At 44.4% G+C, this 12,012-nt stretch overlaps 1 protein-coding gene across 2 annotated transcripts in view; it reads left to right on the forward strand.

The window, feature by feature from the left end:
• stab1 (stabilin 1) overlaps positions 1-12,012 on the forward strand; it is a 68,211-nt gene that overhangs the window by 44,573 nt on the left and 11,626 nt on the right. The window contains exons 51-63 of one of the 2 annotated variants that reach the window (XM_076743883.1): positions 436-612; positions 2,510-2,599; positions 3,923-4,069; positions 4,766-4,822; positions 4,912-5,080; positions 5,426-5,575; positions 7,232-7,336; positions 8,301-8,417; positions 9,634-9,766; positions 9,901-9,961; positions 10,236-10,380; positions 10,956-11,089; positions 11,757-11,922. In XM_076743883.1, the coding sequence (XP_076599998.1) occupies positions 436-612; positions 2,510-2,599; positions 3,923-4,069; positions 4,766-4,822; positions 4,912-5,080; positions 5,426-5,575; positions 7,232-7,336; positions 8,301-8,417; positions 9,634-9,766; positions 9,901-9,961; positions 10,236-10,380; positions 10,956-11,089; positions 11,757-11,922 (1,651 nt within the window). Of the gene's footprint in view, positions 1-435; positions 613-2,509; positions 2,600-3,922; positions 4,070-4,765; positions 4,823-4,911; positions 5,081-5,425; positions 5,576-7,231; positions 7,337-8,300; positions 8,418-9,633; positions 9,767-9,900; positions 9,962-10,235; positions 10,381-10,955; positions 11,090-11,756; positions 11,923-12,012 lie in introns of those variants that run through there. The other variant, XR_013077832.1, reaches the window with a different exon arrangement.

Genomic DNA, 12,012 nt, shown 5'->3' on the forward strand with positions numbered 1-12,012 from the left:
GCACCAGTTTTGTATCTTGGTGATGCCCCAGGGGTAGGAGAGGCACAGTCAATGGAGAGCAATTGCCAGCAGGCACTTTGACAAAATCACACCAACAGTTGCATTTTAATGGGTATGTCAGTCTGTAATAAATATAAAATTGTAGAGCAAAATGAAAGAGCCAAAACTCAGCATACATATGAAAGGTGATCTGCCAACTAAAGTCATGCAAACTGGCTTGTGTGCTCTTTGTAAAGTTTATGGACCAATGTTGATGTTCAAGTGTGGAGATAACATTGTACAGTTATATACATATAATGCAAAAAGGTGTGAGCTCAGACTTGGTATCAGCATATTCTCAATATTAAAGGCTTGGGATTGGAGCAGAAAGCAACTACTGTTACTATTATTACTACTATTATTATTACTGATCTTTACTCTGTGCTCTTGGTGCAGGATGCAGGGTTACTCCCGGTGCTCCGGTTGTCCATCCACCAGCCGTTCACCATGTTCTGGCCCACAGACGAAGCCCTCAACTCCCTGCCAGCAGAAAGACAGCTCTGGCTCTCCAGCCCCGACCACCAAGACCAACTGGCTGCTACTGTGAAGGCTCACATCATACGCAACTCCAGGGTAAGAAGAGGGAGGGCCGAAGGAGGAGGAAGACGGTCGTAAGAGGATCAGTAACAAAGCAGTTAACACTTTGACATGAAGAGTTCAAATTGAAAAGATAATTACAAGCCAGAAGGACAACAATGATTACGGAAAGCACCTGTGTGGTACTACGACTAATGATTATAATGGTCAAAGGTCACTATCAGCTCATAAGACACACTTTTGTCCATAACTCAATAATTTGTGCTTACTATGACAAAATTTCTCACAAATGTCTCATAGGGGACAATGAAGTGATTACATTTATTATCCACAAGGTCAAAGGTCAACTTCCCTGTGACATCATAGGATCCTGAATCGCTGACACTAATCCTGAAACTGTGCTGATTGTAGAGATCTTCTGTGCTGCCGGGCTGAACGTGTGTGAAGGATCCACGTTTGACTGTTGTGTACAGGGTAGCTTCTTCGCAGCATCATCCATATTTGAAGCATTGTCGTCCACCACAAGCTGATTGGTTCTGCTGATATTGATCTTCAGGTGATTGTTGTTGCACCATGTGATGGAGCTCTCTATCAGTCCAACTTCAATTTCACCAAAAACACACTGAATACTACTGAAGTCCTCACTACTTATATTAGTCTGGACAGACTAAAGTGCAACTTGACTGGTTGGTGCAGGCAAATACCTGCAAGGTGATAATTCTAGTTTTCATTATGCCTAATTTATTATTGATTAACTATTTTCTCAGTTAATCCTTTATGAAATGTCTCAAAACAGTCAAAATGTCAATCACAGGCAGATAATTCCCAGCATTAATTTACACAATCCCACTCAATTGTGTAAATTAAATTAATTGTTTAAAAAAAAGAAAAAAGCAGCACCCCGGCGGCTGAATTGAATGCACTGCGTGATAGACAGGAGTCACAAAACCAGTTTCTGTTTTCCCATAATTAAATCTCTCTGATAATGTCTGGTGAAAATAATTCCTGAGTTAGATGTGAAAATATTCTCTGATGTCCGTGCTCTCACTCACTCCTCTCACCATTTGGTGAGTTAAGAGTTTATTTCAACCAAATAATGGTAATGATGGTGATTGTTGGAACAGTGGAAAGATGAACTAAGAAATTTTAAGCGAGTTTTATTTTGTTTCTGTCGCGTTTGATAAAATAACTTTCATTAAATGGAGTCTGGTGGCTTTGGCAAGAGTGATATAACAGTTGCTTCCGGTTAAACGAAACACATTATAGTCTCTAACAAAACTGTGTGTCTGTCTGTCTGTAGGGATCCTTTCCAGTATGTTGTCAGACACAGAATAACAATCTGAGCTTGTCAGTGGCAAAACACTGACGGTGTGCAAATGCCCGGAGGGATGAAGTTGCTGCTGGCTGTAGCGCTCTTGCTCAATACTGGACCAGTTTCAAAAACTGTTGTCCCCTTAGAGAAAAAAACATGGGGAAGAAGGGCCCATAATCACAGATAATGTGACTGGAATTTCTCCCGTTTGTCTGGGATGCTGAAGTCTTCCATGACAGATGGAACAGCACCGACTGGAACCACACACAGCGTCACTTTCATTGATTGAAACTGACATGTAGGTCAAGCTGGTACGTTCGAGTAATTCAACAACACGGTACAGAAGATTATTTTATTTGGACATTATTTTATTGACAGCCCAAAGGAGAGGAAAGGTCACAGGGTCATTAATGATGGCATGAATATCCAAAATCAATCAAGCCAAAATTAAAAAGGAGGTGAGAAGCAGGAGGAGGGACGGTCTGTCTGACTGCCTGTAGCTTTAGAAACAGCTCATGATTTTCTCTGTGTGTGTGTGTGTGTGTGTGTGTGTGTGTGTGTGTGTGTGTGCGTGCGTGCGTGCGTGTGTGCGTGCATGTGCGTGCGTGCATGTGTGTGTAGGTGATGAGTCTCAGTCAGCCTGATAAATACTCGTCCTTCCGTACCATGCACGGATCCACCATCAAGTACAGCTGTGACAAGACCCTGGTGGTAAGAAAACACTCACACACACTCTCACACACGCACACACACACACACACACACACACACATCAAACAGGTAGTCATGTTGGCTTCTGCACCTGGCAGATGGCTGTTGCTATAGTAACTGGTATTGTCTCATGTTACCATGGTGATGTTGGAGAGAACACGGTTTCTTATTGACGACAACAATAACATCCTTGTGGTGACAGTCAGCGCTCGCTGTCTGAAAACTGAAAACGGATCCGTTGTTGTTGTTGTTGTTTAGTTCTGCTCTGCGTCATGTTCACGCTGACTTATCACCAATGAAACAAGCTGTAAACAAGACTTGAGCTGACAGGTAACAGGTTGGCTGTACATATGCACATGGACCCAAAGGTTCCACTAATCAGAATAAAAAGGCCTCATGTGACCCCCTCAGTCAGCTTTACAGGGTGGTGTAATCCTTTGACATATCTGTTCAATGTGTAGCTTCTGATGAACAAAGGAATAAAAAAAATACTTTTAAAGGGCAGCAGGATGGATGTGTGTGTCTCCCAGTTGGAGTTTCTCTGTTGTCTTGGCGGAGCGTTGTGGGGATCCGCAGTGAAACCCGGAGCAGAGCTTTGAGTCGTCTTTGTTTTTGTGACTGTGAACTGGATTGGACTGATCTCTTTTGTGGTTGTTGTCTTTGACACGCACACACATACTGTTCATCTCATTTTTAATTTTGTGGCCCGTCTGATTTTCGATGTGCTGCTGCTTTTATGTAATTTTAGTCATGAATTCTCGAATTATTTTGTCAACAAGAAATAATTTCATGAGTAATATAGTTGTTTGTCAAAGTTTATTTTGCATTAGTGAATAAAGATAAGCATTTACAGAGAGAGAACACGTTACAGAGGTTATTTTGCATGGATATGTGTTCAGGTGTGCCTTGAGATTTTGGCCCGCCCTTTAGTGTCTGCTGGGCACAAAACGTTTGAAAGCACAACATTAGCCCAAGGTAGCATTGCAGAAAATATCAACTTATAATCAGTTTGCCTGTAAAAGTTAAAATGTCATTCAAATAATTGTTGCTTTGTCAACAAGGTCTAAAAAAAAGGTCTATATTCTGATTAAATACTGTATCTGAACACATTATTAGTCAAGCTGGTGACTGGACTTCATTTATCATTGATAGTGACAAACAAGAAAGAAACGTTGTACTACACAACTTTTGTTCAAACTGCTTTTCACTCTCACCGCTGTTCCTGAGGTTATCAAGTGATTTTACAAAAATCTACACCACAGATATACAGTTTGCTTTCTTCTACTTTGATGGGTGTGTCTGTGTGTGTGTCTGAATGTTCAGGGAGCTGTGTTGATTAACGAGAACGCAGCCAGGTTAGTGGAGCGCCACCTGACCTTCAAAGAGGGCCTGGCCTATGGCATCGACCAGTTACTGGAGCCACCTGGTCTGGGAGCGCACTGTGATACCTTGGAGAACAGAACCACTTTCGTAAGTAGACTGCTGCTTTAACACTCACAACACAACTGCTAATGCTCGTACTATAAAGTAGATAGTAAAATAAGTACTGATATTAGTGCAATTTTTTACCTATTTTTACATCTGTTGTACTTGGGTAGTCTGTGGATCAGGGCATTTTTGGACGGTTTTCCTGGTGGCACAAACACAAGACATGACAAAACAACAGCTCAGACACAGTCAAATTTAATGTGAGCTTCTAGTGTGCCTGCAAACATGTGATCCTACGTGGATTAGATCTGCCACACTCACTGCTCATTTTACCTGCCCCTGACTTCTGTTTAAACTGTGAACATACTGTCACATTAGCAACCGAGCTAACAAGCTTGTTAAATCTTGCTACAGCGACTCTTTATTGAGAAATGAAATGGCAACCCTGAGCACAAAACAGTACCAGTTATGGTACAGACTCAATATAAAGAAGCTTGGAGACCTATTGTGACTGAGCTGTACTAGCATGTTAGCAGTTAGCCTGCCAGCTATAATAACTCACCCATAAACCACATCACCAAGTTCCTAGAACAAAGAACTTCATGAAGACACATGGATGAATTCTGCGTGCCACTTTCTGATGTGTCCAGGCCGTAATACAGCTACGACCATTAGCCTTTGTCCTCGTATTGGAAGGTGGACTGAAACTTTCTGTCTTAAAATCTTAAATCTTAAAAGGGACGCTGTGGACGCTGCTTCAACCCTCCATCCTGCCCCTACAAGCACCAAAACACGGTAAAATCTGCAAAAAACTCTAAACATGAGCAGCTTGTACAAGACGAAAACTATGTGGAGAGATAAATGTCAGTCCTGCCTTCTTCCAGGGAAAGACGGAGAATTGTTTGAACTTTCACACCAGGTATAGGCTGGGGCACTCACCTTGGTTTAGCGAACTGGACGATCCTTATGGTCGGAGGGGATGTAAGAGAGTTTGTCGTTTTCCTTCTTGGGTCCAGAAGTGCTGCAAAAACCACTACGGCCGAGACTGTCAAGGTAAGGAAGGAAGGAAGGCACATGGAGAAGATGCTCCCGTAGTCAGACATTCATCTCATCCAGCCAGCAGGGCTCTGGAGAAAATCTTGTGTCCCGTAGAGGCAGTGCTCATTTTTAGGACCTCACCATTGGGCCATTTAAGTCTAGGTTTTGTCTTGGTTATGAACATCTTCCCTGTTGTGTGGTTTTATTGAACTTTGTCATGGCAGACATTTTGACATGTCGTAGCAGAAGTATAGATGACACCGTAGTGTTAAAGAAAGCAGACTGTTAAAGTTATTGTTTACGTCTGTGTTTGACAAATCAACAAACACAGTTTTTTGACTCCAGCCCGTCCTCGTTCAGTTTGTCCAGGTGGTGTGGAGGCCCCTTGTGGCAACCACGGTGTCTGCGACGATGATGTGCGTGGTTCAGGAAGATGTACGTGCAACCAAGGCTTCAGAGGAAAAGCCTGCGAACTGTGTGCCACCGGCTATTATGGCCCCAACTGTACAGGTACACCAGAAACCCTAAATTAAAGGACAGTGTGTTTTAACCCAAGCTAGACATCAGACTCTCTATTTGTGAGATCTACCTTTCAGAAGAAAATACCACAATAAAGTAGTATGATTCTCTGTGGACAGTTTCACAGTAAAATCATCATAAGACATAGATATGTTGTAGTTGTTAGCATCATATATTAGTGTATTCTCTAGAAGCACAGATCTCCATCTGACATTTGTTTTAAGTGAATGTGGTGAGACACTGAGTCCAGTTGAAAGGTGTCGTACCAACAGCCAGTTGTAGGTTGATAAATATCCACATTCAAACTCTGAAACCTTTAATATCTCCTCGCTGTTTTTTTTTATCAACAAAGACCAACTTTCAAAATATTCACATAGAAGCTTCTCATGTTCACCCTGGGCTGGCCATCACTCTCACTGGTTTAAGTGAAGCGGATTGTACCATCAGTACACACCTGTTTATGTATGCCAGGTAGCTCCTGTATCACCTTATTTCATGAGTGAATATGAGGCTACTGATGTGCGGTCATGACGTCAGCTGACATAACTCTGCTGGACGTATGGAGTAGATCACCATCCTTCAGCTCGTTTGTTGTTTTCACTACCAACAATCTCCACCAGCTTCAGAAACCTGGAGGAGAAAACACGAGAAGGCCGAGCTGACCAATCACAGCTCTTGTTGTCCCGATGTTTTATCTCCGTTTCTGCCGTAGCCACGATGTGTAGCTCCATCTTTGAGGAGGTGAGCGTTACTGAGCCTACGTACAAACCTGCCGTCACCGTCACGATTATGAATCCAGCTCTAAGACCACAGTAGAAATGAGAACTTTCATTTATCCTCCAATAATGTCTTTTTAATCCCCCCCCCCCAAAAAAAATCTGAAATCAGCAGACAGTCTCACCCCCATCAGCTCTCCTGCAGTCTGTCGCCATAGCAACACTCCACACTCACCATCACACAGCTGGGTGTGTTTCCAGCTCAGGACAAACCTGCCAGCTGTCTTCACTCAGTCACCCAGCAGACCCAGTTCAAAACTCGAGCCAGCTGCTGATCATCTGCCATTTAGGTCTCGAAGTTTTAACGATCTCCTCGATGTCTGTGAACGCACCAGTCTGCTGGCTGTGGAGAGGAGGCCAGTCACAGGTGTGAATCAGCCGCTCGTTCAAGACTCTTTGTCGGTGCAGCTGGGAACAAAACCCATCGCCATGGTTACTGAATTAATCCCAAACTGATCCAGAATCAGAGACTGATTTAAACCTGCTGAATGTCTCATCAGGTTACAAAACGTAATGTTTAGCTTCAGCTCCACCAATCAGCGGAGCGCACGATGCTGATGCTCCGTAAGTCGATGCTTATTGCTGAAGTGCACGCCGGGAGGTGCAGTTTATTTCCCTCCATGGTTTATTACCATAGGCTTGTACCTTTGACTTTTACAGAAGATTTCCAACACAGTTTTTTATCTTTTGTACTGATGATCCGATGGAGAAGCCTCAGAGAGCTCCAGCTGTCAGTCACCGAACATCATCTCTGGAGAAAATGAACCAGACTGATACTGTGGAACCTTGGACGCCTGAAAAAACTCTATTGTCATATTATTTTGAATTAGCAGAGTGAGGGAGGTTGAGTCGTGTTATTTATCTTTCACAGTCTGCAACTGTGGGAAGCAGGGAAGCTGCGATGAGGGCATGGAGGGCTCTGGACAGTGCGTCTGTAAGCCGGGCTGGGAGGGCGATCGCTGCCAGAGCGAAAGAGGTGAGTTTTCCTCCTGAATGTGAGGACTTCAATACAAGTAATGTTGTCCGCAAATCCATGAAAAGACCAAAACTAATGTGCCTCTAAGTACTTTCTGACTTCTGTCTGTGGCTCTCAGCAAACTCATTGGTTCCCACTGAAGACATAAATTAAAATACGATACATCAGGATCTGGACACACACGTACTACTTGTTAGGTGGATCAAACCTTTACTGGTTTTGGTCTTTTGATGGGATTTGCCGATAATAACAAGAATAGGATATCACCAGACTTACAGTTTAACTTTTACCTCCTCCAGCGGTCACAGCGTATTTCTTTTTCTTTTCATACGAAATTCTAAAATCCACTGGTTAAGAAGGCCACCTCTGTCCTGGGAAACCCCCTGACCTGGTGGGACAAAGGGAGATGATGGCTAAGCCATCATTCCTGATGGAGGACATGTCCCACCCCATGTTGGACACTCTGACAGCACTGAGCAGCTCCTTCAGCTGCAGGCTGCTTCACCCACAGTGTGTGAAGGGGAGATACTGCAGGTCCTTCCTTCCTGCTGCTGTCAGACTTAAACCAGCCCTGCTCCCAGTAGACCACACACACCCAGTCTGACTCATTCACTCACGTGTGATGTCAGTGTATAACAAACTGTGAACTGTTAATGTCAATATTATATGTGCAATAAGGTGTAACTTCCTTCATGTATTGTTTAGTTATCTATCTGTTTTCTGACTGATGCTGATGGGCTAGTAAAAGATTATCTTATTTTATCTTAACTGCTTGGTTCCTATGTGCAGTTTTAGGCCACACCCTTTTTTAACCAAACAGTTTTGTGCTTGAAGATTAAAAGTCATTTAACTGTTCGTAGTACTTGTACATGCAGTTATCTGTTATACAGCTCAGCTATAAACAGTGTCAAAGGCCTGTTTAACGGCCGTCTTTGATGAATCACCCCTCCGTCTGTCTGTCCAGGCTCGATCCCAGAGGAGTGCCGGCAGTGCCACGCCCAGGCGGACTGTGTGCCGGGTGTTGGTTGTCAGTGTAAAACTGGATTTCAGGGGAATGGCACCGTCTGCAGTCCAGAGCCACGTGAGTGTTCTGCAGCTCAGGATGATTTGTCAGCTGGAGATAATGAATTCCTGCAGCCTTTTTGTCTGCATGATGATAATGATTCTTTTAGTAGTTGAAATAGCAACATGATAAGACATCTCGAACTCATCACAGCACTGTGATTGAGTCAGTATTAATAGCTTTTTTTAATAATAGCGTAGAAAGTGCTTTGTAGCCACAAAGAATGAGAAACTGGAAACAGAGTGTAGAACTCTGACCTTCAAAACTTGATAACAATGAAAACTCCTAAAATGTTTGGCTGAAGGCCTGCTGCAGGATGTTAGGTCACCCTGATCCCCCCGGCTCAAGTAAACAACTTCAGAGTTTTTTCTCATTCGAATGAAGAAAGCTGAGAACCCGATGGATGAAGCGCCAGTGTTGACTTTCAGCTTTGATTTGAGGGAGTTTACATCCACAGAGGATCAACAGTGTAAGAACTGTGAAAGATAATGGGACAAATTTACATAAACCAAAGGCCCCTGACTGCGAACAAAATGGCTGCACATGCCATCATTTTGTTAGTTAGTTTTTGCACACTGCATATTTAAATGTCATATCTTCCCTGTGATGCTCAGCCAGCTTCACTTCCTGCTTGTTTTGGGATTTTGGCCTTCCTCCTTCAGTCCGGTCTTTAGCAGTGAAACAAGCGATCAGGTGGTTTGAGGTAATGTGTCTGACTTGGCTCTCCGTGACTTTTCAGTCTGATTCACGACAGTTTCCACACCCACTAATGATGCAGCTGCTCTCAACATTGCAGCGACAGACGGTGATACGGATGGGGGAGGGGAGGCTTGCTTTCTTCAGATGTTTGTGCGATTTGTGATTGTCCAGCACAACAGACACTGTTCACCCATTCTGGATAGAAAACCTCAAAGTTGAAAGTCAGCGCTTAAACCTCATAACCACTGCTGCTGAGACGAGACTATTAAAAGATCATGAAAATATATCAAAAACTGATAGATGTTCCTCAGGGTTTCATCCTCTATATTTGTTATATTATGTCTGAGCAATTAATAAAGTTTTAAAAAATGGCTGGCAAAAGAAAAAGATGTGAAATGTGTGTATCTGAAGTCCCATACTGCTGTACAGTATGCTGCCCACACTGCGTAATAATGAGAAGGCTGTGTAAATATGAAGATGACTCAAATCCACCATGTGAGCAGAGCAGATGACAGTTTTATTAAACACCGTGCAGCTCCAGACCTGTGCTCAGAGTATAATGGTGGCTGTCACCAGAACGCAGACTGTAACCAGACGGGGCTGCTCGTCAACTGCACCTGTCACAGCGATTACCAAGGAGACGGCTACTCCTGCGAGCCCATCAACAGGTGGGCGTGGCCGTCGTTTCTCTCAATTGCATTTCCCCTCTGTGGTTTTCTTTATCAGAGGGGGTGTTTGGTGAATGTAAAACATTCAGAGATGTGACATCAGGCTGCTGCTGCTCTGTCTGTCTGTGATCCAGGTGTGTTGAGGAGCAGAACGGGGGCTGCAGTGACTTTGCCTCCTGCAAGTTCACCGGTCCAGTGAGTCAAATCCTTCATTTTTTTCTTCAGAATTTTAATTTTGTTTGTTCCTGTGTTCACTGTGTTATCAGGAGGAAGAATCAGAAGAAAGTTCAACTACAAAATGAGCCTGAGCACATTTCTTATTGAGTCTAATCTGACACAATAGCGAAACATGCATGTAAAATGTGCCAGCATGGGATCAGGAACCTCGCTGGATGGAGGAGAGAAACCTGATTTTCTGCTTCTTATTGATTACTCTGATTACTCAAACTGATTGATCTGGTTTCACCAGAACCAGCGTGAGTGTGAGTGCCTGCCGGGGTACGTGGGTAATGGAGTCCAGTGTCTGGAGAAGGTGGTGCCCCCTGTTGACCGCTGCCTGGAAGACAACGGAGGCTGTGACGCCATGGCCACCTGCAAGGACCTGCATTACCATGGTAACACATCAGCACTGACCTCACGCGACAGGCCGATTGTCCAAATCATCCGGCATGCGGCGGCAGCCATGTTGGCTCCATGTCCTACTCTGTTTCAGTTGCTATGGTAACTGTTGATTCGACAGCAGCTGACCTTTATAGCATTTGTGTTACCATGGTGATGTTGTGGAGAACATTGTTTTTTTGTTTGATTTTTTTGAGACACGTAAACACACAGAAAGCACTCAGCTGGCATCAGGCAGGCAGCGCCCAGAGTTCGTTCAGGCCTGAGAGGCTCTGAGCTAACACCCAGAGACGGCTCTTACCTGGGGCTCGTGACTTGACTGCAGCTTTGTGGTCAAAGTTCATTCATTCTTTCAGTGGAAACAAACACCTGACAGCCAATCAGAGACCAGGATTTTTCTTAGTTGTAGATTGATCCATTAAATCAGTCGCAGGCTTTTGTGTCAGTAGAGCTCTCAGCCTCAGATCAATGCCTTGTGTTCTGTTTTCACCTGGAGCGATTAGACCGTCGCACTGAGCCATAAAGGACGACGTGATCTGACGTGAAGATAACTTTGGTGTTTGTGGTTCAGCCAACACAGCTGGAGTGTTCCACCTGCGCGCCCCGGAGGGGAGGTACAAGATGAACTTCAGTCAGGCTGAAGCCGCCTGCCAGGCCGAGGGCGCCACGCTGGCCAGCTTGAAGCAGCTGGGAGATGCACAGCAGGTAAACCCACCTACTGGAGGGATTTCCATACAGGCACCAGACAGGTCAATACACGAATGTTAGAAGATAAAAAATCCAGCTCCACGTTCCTCAACAGCTGTGAGTGAGAGCAGCGTGCACCTCCTCTCTAAATATGCCGTTGTTGTCCTGATAAACAACACAACCAAAGTGTGCATCTTCTTACTCACTCTTGAACTGTGAAGCCACATTGATGCTTGACACCAGAGTTTGAAGGAGTCCCGCCTACGTACAGCGTCGGTTTTGATTGACAGTTCAGCATTAGATTTTACCTTCTTTGCAGAATCTCCACAACACCAGACGCATGTACGGAACATGATCAGGTCACACTGTGCTTTGATTTCTGTAGCCCCAACGTGTCTGCGCCCGCCAGCCACGCCTGAGCTTGTGCATGTAGCTGTGGTCGATGTGGTGTAATGCAGATATATAAATCAAGCTTTGCTGTCAATCAACCTGTCGAACAGTTGAGGTCAGATCAGAAATCCAACCTGTGTGTTGATGCACAATATTTACAACCGTATTACAACAACCTCTCCCAGTTAATTGCCAAGTACTCTTTTCTTTCACCTGTCTGGATCAAAGCAGTGCATGCTGGTACTTGTGATCGATCACTCATCCTGCTGTCATCGATCTTCTCTCGTCCTGACAGCTGGGAATGCATCTGTGTGTGGCCGGCTGGTTGGAGGGGGGGAAGGCGGGATACCCGACCCGCTTCCCCTCGGTCAAGTGTGGAGACAATCATGTGGGCCTGGTTCTCTACAAAGAACCTGTGGACCAGAGCACCATGTACGACGCCTACTGCTACAGGCTCAAAGGTACTTGGGCAGCGCAGTCTGTTGTTTTTATCAGTAGATATTTTGGCTCCTGATTGTGGAAGGTTGTAAGGTTGTGATGTTGTTTAATTT

The sequence above is a fragment of the Chaetodon auriga genome, chromosome 2, assembly GCF_051107435.1.
Source record: "Chaetodon auriga isolate fChaAug3 chromosome 2, fChaAug3.hap1, whole genome shotgun sequence".
Classification (NCBI taxonomy): domain Eukaryota; kingdom Metazoa; phylum Chordata; class Actinopteri; order Chaetodontiformes; family Chaetodontidae; genus Chaetodon; species Chaetodon auriga.